We start from the raw sequence: 19,911 nt of genomic DNA, 5'->3' as shown, positions 1-19,911 counted from the left end.
GCTAGTTCTATTTCGTAAAGAATTTGCTTTACATGTTTTGAGGCTATGTTATGTGATGTCTAAAGGTTATTGGCATGTATAGCTTTTATATGATTTGAAATTTAGTTCATTGTAAATTACTGTTTTTCTCCCATTTGATATTTTCCCTCTGAATTCAACTTTGGTAAATTCAACCATCAAAACTCCTATTTTCTTTATGCTTATATTTGTGTATTTTCATGACTTTGCCTTCAACTTATTTCTTCAGTTTTGGTTTTAAAAACTAAATAATTTGACTTTTAAGTCCACTTTGTTTATTCTTTAAATGTCTGAATTTAGCATATATGTTCTTATGATATAGTTTGAATATCTTCTTTTTCTCTTTTTAGTTGTTTTCTTTATTATAGATCCTTTGTTGTGGTCTTTTAAAAATTTTTCTGCTTCTTTATGCTGAATATTTCGGGTAGAATAAAGAATGCTTTTTTAGTTTCATTAAATATCTGAATGATATTGTATATTTTTCAGTTCATCAATTGTAGAAGCTAAATTAAAAGACTTTTTTTTTGATCATAGTCTTTTTATGTTTGGGAAATCTTTTACAAATTCCAAGTTAGCATCTATTTTATGGTTCTGGTTGCCATGGAAGTGTGAACATAAGGTTTGCTTTATTAAATGCTTATTGCCAGTCTTTGCATTACCATAACTTTCTCCATTAGAATATTCTTTGTATCAAGTTGTCTCTCAGGGTTAGGTTTTCAAGTGATTTTGTGGGGGGTGGAGAGATATTTGGTACCTTTTTGTTTGAAGGAAAGGTACTTACATGCTGTAATTCCTAATAGGTTGCTTGCTCACGGTGACATCCTGTCTTTTTTTGCATGAATGATCTCTTAGTTCAGTGGAGAATTCTCTCAGTCCTCTCCTTTTCTGCATTTTATGCCAGCAAGTATTTCTGGGAACTCTGAGACCAGTGGATTTTTTTCTTTCTTTTTCTGTGTAACAGACATGTTTCTTCAGCTGTGATGTTCCCTTCTGGATTTTCTTTTAAGAGTGACAGAGGGTTCCTGCCCAAAAGGCCACAGCAGCCAGGGGTGGGCCAGGCTGCACCCAGGAGCCAGGAGCTCTGTTTAGGTCTCCCATGTGGGTGGCTGGGAGCTTCCCAGGTGCGTTAACAGGGAGCTGCTTTGGAAGTGGAGCAGCCAGGACTCCAGCTGTGCTCTGATAATGGAATGTGGGACACAAGTGGCACAAGTGGGGCACCTGTTGCACAACCCCCTTTTTAATTTCAAGAAATCTCTAGTTTTTTTTTTTTAATCATGAAAGAGTTTCTTTTCAATTTTTGAAGTTTTTTTTCTTCCTTTTTTAGCTTTCTTCTTGAGAAGCATCAATTATTCATGTTAGTGTCCTACTTTCTCTTTCCCATCTGTCAGCTTCTCATTAAGCACTTTTCTCCCTGTGCAGTCTGGTTTTCTCAATCCTGTCCTTCCGTGTCACTGCTGCTTTCCCGCAGTGTCATTTTTGTTTGTTTCTCCTGGGGTTTTCTTTTACTCTGTTATTTTCTTTGTGACTGCCCACTTACATTTTGAATTGCCATTGTTTTATTCCTCTGGAACTCTTTATTTTGGATTCTGTAGTCTCCTTTTTAAATTTATTTTGTTTGTTTGTTTTTGGTTAGAAATGTCCTTTGAAAGGATATCTTGTACATTTGTTACTTTGTGTTCCAGCCTCTTCATTTATTACTATTTTTGAATGGAGTAGTTCTGTCTTGGGTCACTAGTTACTGAGGAACAATGTGAACAGAGTTTTATTTACCTAGACTCTGCTCTGTTGTTCCTTTATCATAGAAAGTTCCACTGTGTTGTTGACAGCACTTGGTTTAGCATTGTTAGAGCTTGTAAGTCTGCTTATGGTAGCTTCTTCCGGAGGGCAGCTGGGAATTTTACTTTGTATAATTGTCAGAATTTATAATAACATACCTTTCCACTGCGGCTACTGAGTCCTTTATCCTTCAGGCTTAGACAGAACTGTGGGGATTCCTTCCTGGGGTTTGAACCATTTCTGCCTTTGTCACCAACACGCAAGTTAATGTGAGAATGCAGTTCTTGCAGGGCCCTGGGCTGCTTAGGCTTTGACTCCATGGTCAGTGTTTGACTTTTATTCATTTACTTTGGCTCAAGTTAAGTTGCACAGCTGACTTTTTGGATGTAGAGAAAAAAAAATTGGTGACAGGCAAGTCCACTCTTTAGTGTGGAAAAGTTCTCTTAATGGGATTCCTCAGTTGTCTTGTAGCCTCCTTAACCTCCCCAACCCTGGTAAAGACGGAATTCCATGTTCCTTAACAAGTTGCTCTTGGTGTAGGATTTACAGATGAGTGTTAGCTTTATAGACAGCCCCCTTCAGTTGGGTCTAAATTTCCTAGCTTCTGTCAGCCATGCTTTACAGTTTGCTTAGGAAACTGGCACCCTTTCCTAGGTACATAATAGCTTCTTCTTTCTCTCTCTCTGAGAGGTGAGAGTGTGTGTGACTTGTTTCATTGGGTTTCAAAGAGGTGGAGAGGAATTAGTGTGCTTTGACAGCAATACCCATTCAAAAAAATGCTTGAAGATTGAATTTAATGGATATACAGCAATGTAGTGTTTGGCACATAATGAACACTTAATAAATGGCACTGTTATCATTTGTTTACTGTCTTTTTTTTGTGTGTGTGTGTGATACAGAAAGTGAGTTCCCTGAGGGCAGCCATCATGTCATATTAACCAGTTTCTAAAAGTGTCTGATATACACAGTGCTTAACAATTACCATTGAAGGACTGAATGAATGATCATTGAACTTGGGTTTGTTTCTGTTGTGAGTGTGGGGAAAAAACACAATCTAGAACAAGATCTGAGTGACTGTGAAAGGTTCCTGCCTCCTTCTCATGTGTGTGTCTCCATATGCAGGGACAGCCATTTTGGGGGGTGCCGATGGATACCTGCGGGGTCGGCTGTGTTGCCTTGCGGGAGGCCGACCCCGTGGGGACCATGACTGTGGGAGACTGTCCTGGACAAGAGACCCTGAGCCAGCTGGATGTCAAGGCCTCTGCGGAAGCGACCGGTGCGGAAGCCTCTCTGGAGATCGCGCTGCCCACGCCTCTGTCTGGCTGTGAGGACTCCCCTGAGAAGATGAGGCATGCCTCTGGGCAGGAGGGCCTCTCCGGCCTGTCTACGCAGCCAGGTACCCAGCCAGGTACCGCCTTGTCTTCCTGTCGCTTTGTGTCCCCTGGGGCCTAACAGAAACCAAAAGGAGCAGATTGAGCTCACAGGACAGCATAATTACTCCAAAGAAGTCAGAGCACTAATCCTGTCTCACAGAGCCATATTTTTCTCTACAGATCTTTCTTCAGAGTTGTCCAAGGTCTCAAAGCCCAGGGCTGCAAAGCCTGGCCGGAAGAAAGGTGGTAGGGCCCGGAAAGGCCCCAAAAGGCCCCAGCTACCAAACCCTCCACCAGCTCCACTGGCTCCTGGTCTCTTAGATCAAGGTGGCCCTCTCCCTGCCCCTATGCCTAAGAAGCGAGGGCGCAAGTCCAAGGCAGAGCTGCTGCTGCTGAAGTTGTCCAAAGGCCTGGAGCAGCCAGAGTCTCCACCCCCGAAGAGACCTCCTGAGGACTTTGAGACCCCTCCTGGGGAGCGACCCCGCCGGAGGGCTGCCCAAGTGTAAGGATACTGGGGTGCAGCTTCGTGGAGGTGGGTTGGGGAAATGGGTGTTAAACACTACTCAGGTAGCAGGTAAGTGGGGTGGGAGATGGGTTTTGGATGCTGGGGTTCCTTCAGCTCTTAACCACAGCTGCCTCCATGATGTGTGCTGCTGACTGACTGAGCCTTGTGCCCCATAACATGTTTTGCATGTGGCTTTCCCCATTGCTGGGGCCTGTTGATACCTGTATGTGCCCTTCCACTCTCTCCCCTGGCCCTATGTGTTCTGGTCTGTGCTGGAGTGAAAGGCAAGTTGGGTTTGGAAATCAGAAGGCCTGGGTTGAGATTCCTCATTTGTGGTCCGATCTTTAAAAAAAAAAAGTGGGGGTGCTTTTTTTTTTTCATTTCTTTTTACTGGAAAGTCACATACACAGAGAGAGGGAGAGACAGAGAGAGAAAGATCTTCCATCCGCTGGTCCACTCCCCAAGTGGCTGCAGTGGCCAGAGCTGAGCTGATCTGAAGCCAGGAGCCAGGAGCTTCTTCTGGGTTTTCTACATGGGTGGAAGGACCCAAGACTTTGGGCCATCCTCAACTGCTTTCCCAGGCCACAGGAGCTGGAAAGGAAGTGGAGCATCCAGGACATGAACTGGTGCCCATATGGGATCCCGACAGATGCAAGGCAAGGACTGTAACCGCTAGGCTATCATACCAGGCCCTTGTGATCTAAACTTTTCTGGGATTTCCACTGAGCTTCCCTGAGATTTCTGTTTTCTTTTACCTGGCAAAGGGGAGGCAAAAGAGAGAGGGAAGCTAACAGCTGGCTAACACAGTTCCTGGGAGGATGCAGTGAGAAGAGTCAGACTAGTCTGAACACGTGGGTTTTCTGTGAGGGGTCGCCAAGTGTGGCTCTGACTCTGCCCTGTCCCACAGGGCACTTCTGTACCTCCAGGAACTGGCTGAAGAGCTCTCGACCACCCTGCCAGCCCCAGTGACCCGTCCTGAGAGCCCCAAGGTGGGCAGCCCCAGCACCCCGAAGAGCCCGCCACAGGCTGCAGATCAAGGTGGAGAAGAGGCAGAGAGCACCCGGCAGGATGAAGACTTCATCTTCCAGGTTGAGGCTGAAGATGGGGAAGAGAGTGAGGCCCCAAGTGAAAGCTCATCGGAACCCGAGCCTGCAGCGCCACGCAGCACCCCGAGAGGATCCACCTCTGCGGTAAGCCTAATGGACAGGAAAGTGAATGGGGAAATAACAGTGTTGTTGCGGGGGCAGAGGGCAGGGTGCGGTCAGCAAAATGTCTGGACAGATGGCTCTGGCGTGGATGACCAAAACCAATGAGATGGGAAAGGGGGACTAGCGTTAGGACAGTTGGGGTATTAGGGACACTCCAGGAGGGTTGCATTCACTCATGTGTTGACTGTTTCTCTGCTGAGAGATGCAGAGGTGTGAGGCACAGGGTACTCCACTGGGTATGAACCCAATGCCATAGGCTTTGAAGGGTGGTTCAGTGGCTGTGCGCCACAGAGGCCTGATAGCTAGGATCTTGAGGGACCAGAAGTTCCCTGCAGAGGACAGCTTTCCCAGAAGTAGAATGCTCATGAATAGCATTGCAGCAGGGTTTGAACTAAGCAAACGAAAGGACCAAGAGCAGGAAGAGCCAACAAGGATTGTTTTTGTTTTTACATCATGATAGGATATGCATAACATGAAATTAACCATTTAAATTGGTAACATGGCATTTGATGCATCTACCATGTCATGCGGCCATCACTACTATCCATTTCCAGAACTTTTTCTGAAGTAGAAAAATAACAGGGGGACCAGCATTGTGCTGTAGCTGACAAAGCTGCTCCCTGCAATGCCAGCATTCCGTATTAGCACCGCTGATCTGTATTCCTGCTGTTCCACTGCTTATTATTTGTTTTGAAGATTCATTTATTTTTATTGGAAAGTCAGATTTACAGAGAAGGAGAGACAAAGATCTTTCATTTGCTGGTTCACTCCCCAAGTGGCCACAATGGCCAGAGCTGAGCTAATCCAAAGCCAGAAACTTCCTCTAGGTCTCCCATGTAGGTGCAGGGTCCCAAGGCTTTGGGCCATCCTCCATCCTCTACTGTTCTCCCAGACCGCAGGCCAGGAGCTGGAAAAGAAGTGGAGCATTCAGGACATGAACCAACACATGCAGGGCGAGGACTTTAGCCACTAGGCCATCGTGCTAGCCTGTTGCTCCACTTCAGGTTTGCCTTCCTACTAATTACTTGGGAAAAGCAGTGGAAGATGACCAAGTGTTTTCATTGCCGCCACATGGGAGACCTGGTAAGGCCTGTGGCCCCTGGCTTCCATTTGTCCCAGACCAGGTTGTTATGGCCATATGGGAAATGAACCAGAGTATGGAAGATACTTCTCTCTCTTTCTCTCCCTCTCTCCATGGCTCTCTCCCCTCTCTTTGCTTCTCTTTCTCTTTCTGTATCTCTCTCTGTATCTCTGTATTTCAAATAAATAGAATTTTTTTTTAGATTTATTGGGCCCGGCGCGGTGGCACAAGGGTTAAGGTCCTTGCCTTGCACGTCCGGGATCCCATATGGGTGCCAGTTCTAATCCCGGCAGCCTCGCTTCCCATCCAGCACCCTGCCTGTGGCCCGGGAAAGCAGTCGAAGACAGCCCAAAGCTTTGGGACCCTGCACCCACGTGGGAAACCTAGAAGAGGCTCCTGGCTTCAGATTGGCATAGCATCGGCCGTTGCGCTCACTTGGGGAGTGAATCATCAGAAGATCTTCCTCTCTGTCTCTCCTCTTTGTATATCTGCCTTTCCAATAAATCTTTAAAAAATAAAATCTTAAAAAAAAAGATTTATTGGGCCTGGCGCGGTGGCGCAGTGGTTAAGGTCCTCGCCTTGCATGCCCAGGATCCCATATGGTCGCCGGTTCTAATTCTGGCGGCCCCTCTTCCCATCCAGCTCCCTGCCTGTGGCCTGGGAAAGCCGTCAAGGACGGCCCAAAGCTTTGGGAACCTGCACCCGCGCAGGAGACCCAGAAAAGGCTCCTGGCTTCAGATTGGCATAGCATCGACCGTTGTGCTCACTTGGGGAGTGAATCATTGGACAGAAGATGTTCCTCTCTGTCTCTCCCCTATATATCTGTCTTTCCAATAAAAATAAATAAATCTTTTTTTTTTTAAATCTTTATTTATTTTATTTTTATTGGAAAGGCGGATATACAGAGAGGAGAGACAGAGAGGAACATCTTCCGTCCGATGATTCACTCCCCATGCGGCTGCATCAGTTGGAGCCGAAGCCAGGATCCCAGAGCTTCTTCCAGGTCTCTCACATAGGTGAAGGGTCCCAAGGCTTTGGGTCATCCTCGACTGCATTCCCAGGCCACAAGCAGGGAGCTGGATGGGAAGTGGAGCAGCTGGGATTAGAACCAGTGCCCATATGGGATCCTGGTGCATTCAAGGCGAGGACTTTAGCCACTAGGCTAACGTGCCGGACCCAAATAAATGAGGTCTCTGCATTGTCTCAGTTGCTGCCTATCATGCTGGCTTTCCGTATTAGAGTACCAGTTTGAGTCGTGGCTGCTCTGCGTTTGAACCAGCTCCTCCTTTATGCGCCTGTGAAAGCCGTGGATTATGGATGGTCCAAGTGCTTGAGCCCCTGCCACCCCCATGGGAGATGTAGATGGAGTTCCAGGCTGTTGCCCATTTGGGGAGTGAACCAGCAGATAGAAGATGGCTTTTTCTTCCCATTCACCTTCAAACAAATAGATCTTTTTAAGAAAGGTATACTTGAATTATCATCTATCTTGACCTCTTGAGTGTTTCATTGTTCCCTTAAACGCTGACTTAACGTATGTGAGGGCCTGGTGTCCCCATGGCCCAGAGGCACTGCAGACCCAGCGTGTCAGGAAGTGACACCAGCTCTCCCCTGCCTCCTAGCAGCCCTCCCAGCCCCATCATGGTCCCGCATCCCAAGTTCAGAGTATCAGGCTACCAGGTTTTGGTTTTTTGTTTTTTGGTTTTTGGTTTGTTTGTTTTGTTTTGTTTTGTTTTGCTTAGCTGATTTCCATTTAAACTAGAAACTTTAACCATTCAACTCCTTCCTCACCCTGCCCTACTCCAAGTCTGCCCCTTCCTTCCTTCACTGCTTGATGCAGGGCCAGACCTCCTTTAGAAGAACTGAAGTTGTCTTCTAACAACTGAGACAGTGCAGGGGCCTCAATGCAACTCCCCCCCACCCCCCACTGAAAAAAGGCAGAGTTAATGGAAGAAATTAATGATGGACAAAATATCCAATATACAAAGGCTGTACTTTTGCAGATTCTTTTACTGATTGCCCCTGGCTTGTCACAACACTGTGTGAGTCTAGTACTTGTAGAAAAGTTGAGTCAAGTTTACATTTACTGAGATGTAAACAAGACCAGCACAGACACAGATGGTAGCCTAGGAGACTACCAGGAGAGTAAGTGCAGGGCTGGGAAGAGAACGGACCATCTGGGGTGTGGGAGCAGCAGCAGACATGTCAGAGAAGGATGAGCCTGGCAGGGAGGGACTCCCCACAGGCTGGAGAAAGCATTGTGGTCAAAACCAAACTTTTTTTTTCTTCCTTCCTTCCTTCTTTCCTTTTCCTAAGATATATTTATTTCAAATAGTTAGCCAAGAGGGATAGAGAAAAACCTTCCATCTGCTGGCTCATTCCCTAAATGGCCACAGTGGCTAGTACTGGGCCATGCTGAAGCCAAGAACCACTTGAGTAGGAACTTGGACCATTCTGCTGCTGCTCTCCCAGGTGCATTAGCAGGGAGTTGGATCAAAAGTAGAGCAGCCAAGACTTGAATTGGCATCCATATGGGATGCTGGCACTGTAAGGGGTGGCTTAACCTGTTATGCCACAATGCTGATCCCAGATTATGATCTTTTTAAGCTGCTGATAGGTCAGTATTTGGAGGGTATATGATGCTACATAAAAGCTGGAAAAGAGAGCTTTCTCTGGGGACTGAAAGTAGAAATTTCTTTCTTCTGTTCTCGTCAATTCAACCCTCAGAAGCAGAAGCCTCACTGCCGGGGAATGGCGCCCAACGGCTTACCGAACCACATCATGGCTCCTGTGTGGAAGTGTCTCCACCTCACAAAGGACCTGTGAGCCCGGGGGCCAGAGGCAGAGGGCGGTGGGGAAGTCCGCTGACAGGGCCTGGGGAAAGACGGACCCACAGATGGGCCAGGGGGATGACTGGTTTGTTACCAAAAGATGCTGCTCCATGGGCAAGAGCTCTGGAGCTGTGTAGTGCAAATTAAGTAAAACAAAAAGCCGGTTTCGCTATCATGGCAGCCACAAATCCAGGTGCCCAGTGGCTGCCAGCTTGGTAACAGTGTGCAGATCCTCACAGAAGCTTGTGCAGGCAGAGCTGTCTGGAATCCTGCTCCTGCTCCACTGATGCCTCTCCTGTCTCTCCAGCCGGGAGCAGAAACATTCCTACTGGGAGTTTGCCGAATGGATCCCTTTGGCCTGGAAGTGGCACTTACTTTCAGAGCTGTAAGTTGGAACAGTGTCCCTAATGGCCAAAAGGGGGTGACACCAGAGATGCAAGGGGAATAGGGGACTATGGATGTGTGGTGAGATTCCTAGGATGGGGGAAGTTTCCAGATTCATGCTGTTCCCTTTGCCTCCGCCCCCCAGCGAAGCGGCTCCCTACCTGCCCCAGGAGGAGAAGTCACCACTGTTTTCTGTGCAGCGGGAAGGGCTCCCTGAAGATGGCACACTCTATAGGATAAACAGGTGAAGATGTGCCCCAGCCTCTCTTTCCTGGTGCCAAGGATGGGAGTCCTGGCTAGGAGCTGATCCGCCCTCTAATTCATAATGCGTGGTGCTGTGACCCAGATGGAGGGAGACTGGGGAGCTATAGGGGTGAAACCAGTTTACGAGGTGGCAGCTACTCTGGTAGAACTGGCTGGGTGAGCCCTAGCAAGAATACCGCAGGAGACCAGAGTGAGCAAAGATGAACTGGCAGACTTGGGGGCAGGGGGTGGATGGAGGAAGACAAGGGTGGCCAAGGGTGTTCTCCCCTGCAAGCTGTCCTGGATGGACGCTTGGCTTCAGGTGAAGCACCTGTCCTGTCCTTGTTATTTAATTAACTCATCTCCTCATCTCATCTCTGACTTTGCTCTAGATTTAGCTCCATCACAGCACACCCCGAGCGCTGGGACGTGTCCTTCTTCACAGGCGGCCCGCTCTGGGCTCTGGACTGGTGCCCTGTGCCAGAGGGGGCAGGAGCCTCGCAGTATGTGGCCCTCTTCTCCAGCCCTGACATGAATGAGACACACTCACTAAGTCAGCTTCATTCGGGCCCTGGGCTGCTACAGCTGTGGGGTCTTGGAACCTTGCAGCAAGAAAGCTGGTGAGGTGGGGCTGGGACACTGCCATGGGTGGGTGGTTGAGGGGGACAGAAAAACAGAGGTTGGGCAGAATGGAGAGGAGGGCCTGGGCTGTGCTGTGAGCCAGGGAGCACAGCTCTAGCAGCACCAGGCTCCTCCCTACCCACTGTCCACAAATGCATTTTTCCCTCCCCCCAGTCCTGGCAACAGGGCCCACTTTGTGTATGGCATTGCATGTGACCATGGCTGCATCTGGGACCTCAAGTTCTGCCCCAGTGGAGCATGGGAACTTCCAGGCACCCCTCGGAAGGTACTCACCTGTTGAATGCGGGATGGTCTCAGGACTTGGAGCCAGGACAAAGAGGCCCTGGGAGCTGTTAGGAGCCAAAGGAAGGGAGGTTGGCATGTGGCCAGTGGAGTGTCATGGTTTCAGGGCTGCAAGCCTCAGTAGTTTTCTGGGAGGTGCCTGCAGGCAGCCTTCCTCAGCTGGGTCTGTTTTCCCTCCAGGCTCCCCTCCTGCCCCGGCTGGGTCTCCTGGCTCTTGCCTGCTCAGATGGGAAGGTGCTGCTCTTCAGTCTACCCCACCCTGAGGCCTTGCTGGCCCTGCAGCCTCCAGGTGAGCAGCAGAGGCCAGAGCGAGGCCTGCCTGTCCATCTTCCCAAAGTCCTCTGGCATAGTCCCTAACACAAGGCCTTGCTCAGTTTCCTGCCTCTGTTCTATTGGGTCCTTATGCCTTTGCTCCTGGGCTGTCTCTTTTGCAGTTTTTATTGCACTCCTTTACACATTGCACACTCAAGGGACAGAGAAACAGAGAGCTCCCAGCTTCTGGTTCACTTGCCAGAGGCGTTTAGCAGCCCTTGGCTGGGGTATCTCCAGGAAGCAGAAACACATTCTAGGTCTGCCATGTGAATAACAGGAAGCCAGCGACTAGAGCCATTACTTGCCTACAGTGTATATTGGCAGGAAGTTGGGGCCCAACAGAACCAGGACTCAAACCCAGGTGCTCAGATATGGGATTCGGGTGTCCCAGTGGGTGACTTTTATGTCCCCTTCCCCATTCTCTCATGTCTCAAGATTTTCCCCCTTTGTGTCACCATGAATTGGCTATGTAAAAATCTGCTAAAGGCTGATGCTGACGCGTAGGGCTGGTCCCCCTGCCCTGCCTCCCTACCAGGATTCTCGTGCATTTGCCCACCCAGCACACACACTCAAGCACACATCCTGTTGTGTAGAGGAGAGAATCTGAGCTGACAAAGAAGAAAGGGTCAGGGAAAACAGTTTCTGTGTGTTGAATTTGTCTGTTTTCAACAATCTTGAGTATTTAAGAAAGAGGCACCTACTTTTGAGCCCTGCTGGTGCACATGGTGGTCCGGTGCAGTGGGTAAGTAGAGGAGGGGATAGGAAGTGAGTTGCAGGAGGTGCTTCCAAGTCCTCCAAGTAGTTCAATAGGTGTTGAAAAAGAGCGAAGAGCAACAGGGGCATGAGGTGGCAGGTCTGATTAAGGGGTAGGAGCAGTGCTATCTGCTTGTTTGGACAGGAGATAGAACATGATTCCTTGGGAATACAGGAATAATGAGAAGGGAAGGTGCAAGTGGATAATGCAGGAGAAAAGAGGGATACAGAGCAAAGTTCTGGAAAAGGAAAGGATGAGAAGAGAGCAGAGGAGGCGTTAAGCTGCTCTGATAGGAGCAACAGGAAGAAGGAAGGTGGGGACAGATAGGCATGGCTTCACAGGCTTAATGGCAGAAAGATAAGGTCAGGGAAGGTCCCTGTGCAGAGCCTGGCCCGAGAGCAAGGTCTGGTTAGGAGTTCTGTCCTCAGGCCCACCACATCAGCTTCTGCTCTTCTTCCCTCACAGATGCAATGAAGCCCACCATCTATAAGGTGAGTGAGGAACCTGCTACCTAGCTGAGGTTCCATCTCCATGGAGCCCCACCTCACTGATTCCACAGTGAGTCTCTCCTCTTGGTACCTTGAGATGGCTTTGAGCCTATTGCAAACAGTAGGTTTCCTAAGCTTCTCTTCTGTTTCTACAGGTGCAGTGTGTGGCAACCCTTCAGGTGGGATCTATGCAAGCCACAGACCCCTCTGAGTGTGGGCAGTGCCTTAGCCTAGCCTGGATGCCAACCAGGCCCCACCATCACCTGGCTGCTGGATATTATAATGGTAAAAACAAACAGAACATAAGGGGACCATTTGCTCTTTGCTGCTATGCTTTTTTTTTTGGCTGTTGGTTCTTTTTTGCTTCATTGTACATTATATACAGTAGTAAGCAAGGTAAAAATATGCCAAGAAAAATGTTCATAATTTTTCTACACAAAAATTATGAAAGTAAATAAGCATAATTCCATGCATGTATCTATGTAGTTAAACTAAAAAGATTAAAGGCAAAAATTTTGAAAAAAAAAAAAAGGGTTTTCACTATATAAGCTATTTTATATTAAAAGACATAATAATTTTAAATTAAAAATACTAAATGTATTTGTACTTTAATTAAAGACAAGTAAAAGACTGAAGTCAAACTGAAAAATTCACTGAACACCTAGTAAGTGTCGCTTCCCATTAGTTTTATGTTTAAGGCGAGAAAGTGGAGGGAGATGCATACATGAGCATTATGTGGTGGAGTGGAGTGATGAGGTGGTGATGTCTTTGAATGGCAGTCTTGTCTTTAGGCAGCACCAGTAGACTGTGCTGCAAAGATGAGGGAATGCACACGCTTACACATCCTCCTGTAACATGCCTCTCTCCATGTGCTGTCTTTGGGTGATGCTGTTCTTATACTGTCAGGGAGCAGGCTACTCGATAGTGTTCAGCTGTCGTCCTTCCTAATGTTATTTAATGACTGAGTAGTGTTTGCACTTGTCTCAGTTTCCTCCCATGCTGAATTATTTATATTGCTTATGTGTCAGTATGTTTTTTTTTTTTCCTGGAGAAACCCGTGAATGTCATATTCCTTGAGTTTATGTACAGAAGAGATTAAGCTACAGATAATTTTTATTGTTATTTGTCCTTTATTTTTACCACAGTTGTACGAGGATAGTTTAAAAATGTTCATGGGAAATGGACTTACAAAGAAGTTAAGGGATGGTTATTGTGGCACGGTAGCTTAGGCTACCACCTGCCACACTCCCGCCCCATAGCAGAGTGCAGAGTCCTGGCATCTCTGCTTCTGATCCAGCTTCCTGATAATGCAGTCTGGGAGGCAGCAGATCGTGGCTCAAGTGCTTGGGCCTCTGCCATCCATGGGGGAGATCTGGATGGAGTTTCAGGCTGTTGTTGTCCATCTCTCACTGTTGTGAGAGACTTTATGGAGTGAACCAACAGAAGAAAATTCTCTGTCATTCTGCTTTTCAAGTAAATAAATATGTTTAGATGTTTATTTTAGTGCAGAAAACTTTGTGTGTGTGTGTTTTTAAAGATTTAATTTTTTATTGGAAAGTCAGATATACAGAGAGGAAGATCTTCCGTCCATAGATTCACTCCCCAAGTAGCCACAGTGGCCAGAGCTGAACCAATCTGAAACCAGGAGCCAGGAGCTTCTTCTGGGTCTCCCACGAGGGTGCAGGGTCCCCCAAGGCTTTGGGCTGTCCTCAGCTGCTTTCCCAGGCCACAAGCAGGGAGCTGGATGGGAAGCAGGGCCGCCGGGATTAGAACCGGCAACCATATGGGATTCTGGCATGTGCAAAATGAGGACTTTAGCCGCTAGGCAACCACACTGGGCCTGTGCAGAAAACTTTGAAGTACAAGCAGAAGAGAGGTCTTCAGAAAGTTCATAGCTGGGACCAGTGCTTTGGAGTAACAGGTTAGGGTGCCACTTGCAGTGTTGGCATCCCATGGTCACTGGTTCTAGACCCAGCTGCTCCACTTCTAATCCAGCTCCCTGTTGATGCACATGGGAAAGCAGCAGAGGACGGCACAGGTGCTTGGCCCCTACACCTGTGTGACAGACCTGAAAGAAGCTCTGGGTCCCTGACTTCTGTCTGGCCCAGCCCCAGCCATTGTGGCCACCTGGGGAATGAGCCAAGGGATGGAAGATCTCTCTTGCCTTCTCTTTGTCTCTGCCTCTCCCTTTAACTTTGTCTTTCGAAAAGTAAATTAAAAAAAAAAAAAAGAAATCTAAAAAGAAAGTGGGATTAAAAATGTTTATTTGGATACAAAATTTTTTAAACCCATGCATAGCTTTTTCATAATTCATATCTATGAACTTTTTTTAAAAACAAATGTTTTATTTGATTGGGTCTGGTGTAGTAGCATAGTGGCTAAAGTTTTCACTGGGATCCGATATGGGCGCCAGTTCGTGTCCCAGCAGCCCTGCTTCCCATCCAGCTCCCTGCTTGTGGCCTAGGAAAGCAGTTGAGGACGGCCCAGAGCCTGGGGGGACCCTGCATCTGCGTGGGAGACCTTGAAGACGCTCCTGGCTCCTGGCTTCATATCAGCTCAGCTCTGGTCATTGCAGCCACTTGGGGAGTGAATCAGCTGATGGAAGATATTCCTCTCTGTCTCTCATCTCTCCTGTATCTGCTTTTCCAATAAAAATAAATAAAATGTTTCAAAAAAAAAAAAAAAAAAAGGAAAGAAAAAGATCTGGCTGAATGCAAGGCGAGAACTTTAGCTATGTCTGTACTGCTCCATTTCTGATCCAGCTCCGTGCTTCTGGCCTGAGAAAGCAGTGGTGGCTGGCTCAGGTTTTGGGGCCCCGTCGCTCATGTGGGAGACCTGGAAGACGTTCCTGGCTTTGCACCAGATCAGCCCAACTCTGGCCTAGAGTGGCCATTTATGGAGTGAACCAGCGGTTGAAAGATCTCTCTCCCTCTATTTCTCCCCCTAGTATTACCTTTCAAATAATAAAAAAAATTGTTTTAAGTCCCTTACTTTAATTTACTTTGGTGTAGAGGCTAGCTGCTATGTACACATAATCTATTTCATTCAACCACAGATTACAGATTAAATGGTTAGCTTTGTTAATAAAAAATGGGACTAAGATATCCGGTTAAGAGCCTTTTTAAACTGTGGAGTATTGAGTAGCTAATTGTAATTCCCAAATTATTTCATGGTATATCAGATCTGAGGACAGGAAATGGTCTTAGGGCCCAGAGAAAGAAATTACAACAAGAAAGAGAGAGCCTGCCTTTAATGCCTACACACTGTGTCCCTTCAGGCATGGTGGTTTTCTGGAACCTTCCCACCAACTCGCCTCTGCAGCGGATACGGCTCTCAGATGGCTCCTTAAAGCTCTACCCTTTCCAGTGTTTCCTGGCCCATGACCAGGCCGTGCGTACTCTTCAGTGGTGCAAAGCCAACAGGTAAGTGGTAGGAGAGCTGTGGCGGGGAAGGGCAAGACCAAAGCCAGCTCTTCTGTGTTCTCATTTGATCTCCTGTCTTCTCAGCCATTTCCTAGTCTCTGCAGGGAGTGACCGAAAAATCAAATTCTGGGACCTTCGACGACCGTATGAGCCAATCAATTCTATCAAGCGCTTCTTGAGTACAGAGCTGGCCTGGCTGCTCCCCTACAATGGCGTCACTGTGGCTCAGGACAACTGCTATGCCTCGTACGGCAAGATGGAGATTGGAGCTCTGGGGCCGGGCCTTGGGGTTGGGGTGCAGCATGTACTGGGTTATTTGGTGCAAAGGGGCAGTTCATTGGGATACTTTGGATTCTAGAAGGAACTAGGGAAGAGAGATTTTTTTTTTTTTTATTTCTCTTCCAGTTATGGACTTTGTGGGATCCATTATATTGATGCTGGTTACCTTGGTTTCAAGGCCTACTTCACTGCTCCTCGGAAAGGCACTGTCTGGGTGAGCCTCTCTCTTCTGCAGTTCGTGGGAAAAGGCTCCTTCTCTCACTAGTGATGATCAGCGAAAGGCAGTAGTTATGGGCAGAAATAAGAGAAAATAGGCATGTGGTAACTGTACCATCAAGGATATGCGTTATGTTTGATAAATTTATTTGTGTGTGTCTCTCGTCATATTATACAGACATTTCCAGTTCACAGATCTATCTATATGAATGAATGAATGAATGAGTGATGCTGTTTCTCCCTATTAGAGTCTTTCAGGATCTGACTGGCTTGGGACAATAGCCGCAGGAGATATATCCGGGGAGCTCATTGCAGCCATCTTGCCTGACATGGCACTGAATCCGATAAATGTCAAGCGACCTGTGGAGCGAAGATTTGTACGTATATGAACATCCAGCAGCAGCACCCGCTGTTGAATCCTCCACCATATGGCCTCCTATCTCCTCCTGTAGCATCTAAATTAGTACGAGGTCTCTCAGCCCTGGTGTCAAACACCACCACCTTCTTGTGCTTGAAGTCCTTCTGCCACCCTACCTTCTCCTTGCTCTTGTTCTGACTCCAGCATTCCGGATCCTAACATCCCGGTCTCCTTTCCAGCCTATCTACAAAGCGGACCTGATGCCATATCAGGACAGTCCTGATGATCCAGAGCACTCCTCCACCTCATCTGGAGTCCCCGATCCTCCCAAGGCACGAACATATGCTGAAACTGTCACCCATCACTACTTACTCTTTCAAGATACAGATTTGGTAAGTTAAGACCAGAAGCACAAGTGTGGCATTAAAAGAGGTGGGGAGTGAGCTCCCCATATGACGGGGAATCCTCAGGGGTCCCGGCACAGAGATGCAGAACTAAAGAGCCACTTGCTTCCTGTTGCTGTGTGCCCGCTCCCGCCAGGGTTCCTTCCACAACCTGCTGCACAGAGAGCCGATGCTGCGCATGCAGGTGGGAGAGGGCCACTCTCAGCTCTGCCTGGACAGGCTGCAGCTCGAGGCCATTCATAAGGTAAGTGCTTTGGCTCAGCCTCTGCCTTCCCCTCGACTCAGGGCTGTGGTGAGTGAAATTGGAGGGAAGCAGCCTGTTAACCTTTTCCTCATGCAGTGGCTTCCCTTTTCTCTGCTGTTCACTTGCACACAGTCCTAGCCTTTCGATTGTGGCCCGTTTCTTTGCTCCCACAGTGGGCTTGGTCAATCATGAGGCATTTCTCTGTTTTCTGTTCTCACAGGTACGTTTCAGCCCCAACCTGGACTCCTATGGATGGCTGGTATCCGGGGGGCAGTCAGGGCTGGTTCGGATCCATTTTGTCCGTGGACTCACCTCCCCTCTGGGCCACCGAATGCAGCTGGAAAGCCGAGCCCATTTCAGTGCTATGTTCCAAGCCACCTCTCCCCCGAAAGGGCCTGGCTTCCCTTCAGCCAGCCACCGCCTTCTGTCTAGTCCCTAGTCTTGGTCCAGCAGGAGTGACTCTATCAGGAACAAGCGGCCCCTATGCACAGAGCCATAGGACCTGGGGCCCTTCTGGACAGTGATGCTGCTAGGCCTGACCTTGAGGCCTGCCTCCCCAGGACTCCGTAGATCCCTCTCCTTCTACAGACTTCTACGGGCACAGTTCCCTGTGGGCATAGGGGTAGGGGCTCTCCTTCCACATAGGCGCCTCAGCCTACAGCTATGACTCACAGGCAACACTCAGGCCTGACTCCGGCTTGGGAGTCAACTTGCTCATATTGAGCACATTGTGAAGAGGGTGAAAGCTAAGTAAAGGTACTGGGTGTTTTTGAGACCACTTGTGAGTGGTGTTTGGAGAACTGGAAAGGGTGTCCTCATGAAGGCTGCTGTGGGGCTGTGCTCCAGGGTCCATCATCACTGCCTTCCCCCGCGTCCTCTGTAGTGTAGCCAACACACAGGCCCGATGGGGTGATGGTCACGCATGGGCCTGAAGCTGCCTCTAGCACCTTGAACTGAGGACCACCAGCGACAGTTGACCAGGAAAGTGGCGGCTCAGCCCTCACACCTCCTGTTTGGGGATCTCCTCCCATCACTAATCACCTGGCCCTACTTGAGCACTCCCAGTCACCTTTTTGAAATCTTTCTTTATATCAAGTCAGAAAGTAAATCTCTTAATTTTACTCATGAGTGTTAGAAAATCTAGCCATTCTCCCCTGTAATTGCCTTTTTAAGTATTTAACAATAGCTATCATGTGTTTCCCAAGACTTTCCTTCTCTAGATTAAATATCTTCAGTTACTTCAACCATTCTTTCACACGTCATTTTTTTTTTTTTATTTAAGAGGCCGAGCGAGGGAGATCTTGTCTGCAAGTCCACTCCCCAGATGCCCTCAGCAAACAAGGCCAAAGCCAGAGGGTGGGAATGTTCTCTGTGTGGGTGGCAGGAACCCCACTATTTGAGCCATCCCCATTGCCTCCCAGGGTCTGCATTAGCGGGAAGCTGGAGCCAGGAATGGAGCACCCACCTAGCCCCCTGATGTGGAATGCAGGTGTCTCAGCTGCTAGGCTAAATGCCCCCTCCTTCCTGATACTGCCACATTGCTAACTGACTGGGTGACGAGGCCAACTCAGCTGACGACAGTACTGCCTCCTGGGTAATGGCAGACCCATTAACCAGGAACAGGCAAACTGCAGTCTCTCCAGAAGGGATAAGCAATTCTTCAGGTAATGTCTGGAAATATCCACTTTTTTTTTAAAGATTTATTTTTATCGGAAAGGAAAATTTACATAGAGAGGCAAAGGCAGAGAAAAAGATCTTCCATGTGTTGGTTCACTCCCCAAATGCCTGTGTGGCTGGAGCTGAGCTCATCCAAAGACAGTAGCTTCCTCCAGGTTTCCCACACGAGTGCAGGGTCCCAAGTCTTTGGGTTATCCTCCACTGTTTTCCCAGGCCACAAGTAGGGAGCTGGATTGGGAAGTAGAGAAGCTGAGACTCAAACTGGCACCCATATGGAATCCTGGCACTTTGTAAGGAGAGGATAAGCCAGTTGAGCCATTGTGCTGGGTTTTATGACACCCAGGAATTCAGGCTAGGATTTGGAGGGAGGTAGAAGTCCTTAGGAAATGGGGAAACAGACAACCAGCTCCCACTGGGGACAGCAGAGGTTAGCTTTTACTTGACCCTCTGGAGGGATGACTGGCAGGTATCTAGGAAGAGCTCTGCCTTTCTGGGGAGTTCATCACAGGTCAGAAATCTACAGAGAATGAGGGAAGCAAGAAATGCCAGCTCCTTTCTGAACAGAAGAGGAAGCCCAGGTCTGTCAGCAGTGCAGGGACCACAACGTAGTAGTGTGGTGGAGCCAAGGGTCGCCTAACTCTGTAACCTAGCCCAGGCCACACCCAGGTGTGGCAGCTGAAGGAAGGGAAAGTGCCTTCCATAGCAGACAAACTCTGTGGCCTATGGCAGCACCTCTTCTGTTTGCTGCGGTGGGAAACTCAGCCGGTGCTACCCTCCCCACTGCTGCTGCTGGGTGCCCTGGTCCCCGACCACAGGCTCCACCTCCAACAGACTCCCCATGATGCCTCAGATGCATTTCTGTCAGAAGCCTGTGTCCCCCAGGCTTCTCATCTGTCAGTCCCCTTGTCCCTGCTGTTTCCTCTCCCACCTAAGTCCCACCCATCATTTAGGATCCCTCTTCAAATTCTGCCTGCACCAGGGAGCCTCCCAGATCTGTCAGTAAACATCCCTGTGTTCATGTTTGCCAAGGCAGGAGGAAGGAAAGCAGATGCAAGTGTATCAAGTACCGTTTCAGGAACTTTGTTACTTATTCCCATGAGCCAGGCATTGCTGTTTTGCTTAAAGATCCCGGGAGATTAGGCATTCGGATGAAGGGGTTGAACCTGACTGTGTGACTTCAGTGTAATATGGCTTTCTGACCTGCTTCAAGTGTGGTCTGTTAGGTTTCTAAGTCCACTTAGAACGGCTGTTTTGCACACAGGGGCCCTTTCGTGAAGTGTGACAGTGAATGCCCTTCCTCTCTTCCTCCAGCACCACTGACAGGATTCTCTCCACCAATATCACACGATGAATTGAGTGAACTGGGGGCTGGAGGCCGGCAAGTGGAGCATGCGGGGAAAAGGCCTGCAGGAGGCCC

General features: G+C 48.4%; 1 protein-coding gene across 1 annotated transcript; it reads left to right on the top strand.

Moving 5' to 3' along the window:
* The first annotated feature begins 1,963 nt into the window (after nt 1–1,963).
* Nucleotides 1,964–18,061, top strand: GTF3C2 (general transcription factor IIIC subunit 2). The gene is made up of 18 exons (XM_040992970.1): nt 1,964–3,190; nt 3,348–3,669; nt 4,580–4,862; nt 8,686–8,780; nt 9,097–9,174; nt 9,319–9,417; nt 9,809–10,036; nt 10,212–10,323; nt 10,521–10,629; nt 11,872–11,897; nt 12,050–12,179; nt 15,172–15,316; nt 15,401–15,562; nt 15,722–15,809; nt 16,060–16,188; nt 16,409–16,561; nt 16,710–16,817; nt 17,038–18,061. Exons 1-18 carry the CDS (start codon nt 2,911–2,913, stop codon nt 17,254–17,256), a joined length of 2,766 nt encoding a protein of 921 aa, XP_040848904.1. The 5' UTR covers nt 1,964–2,910; the 3' UTR covers nt 17,257–18,061.
* Nucleotides 18,062–19,911: the final 1,850 nt, after the last annotated feature.

Source organism: Ochotona curzoniae, unplaced genomic scaffold (genome assembly GCF_017591425.1).
Source record: "Ochotona curzoniae isolate NIBS_2020 unplaced genomic scaffold, NIBS_Ocur_1.0 contig_883, whole genome shotgun sequence".
NCBI classification, from domain to species: domain Eukaryota; kingdom Metazoa; phylum Chordata; class Mammalia; order Lagomorpha; family Ochotonidae; genus Ochotona; species Ochotona curzoniae.
This window is presented reverse-complemented; position numbering and strand designations above follow the sequence as displayed.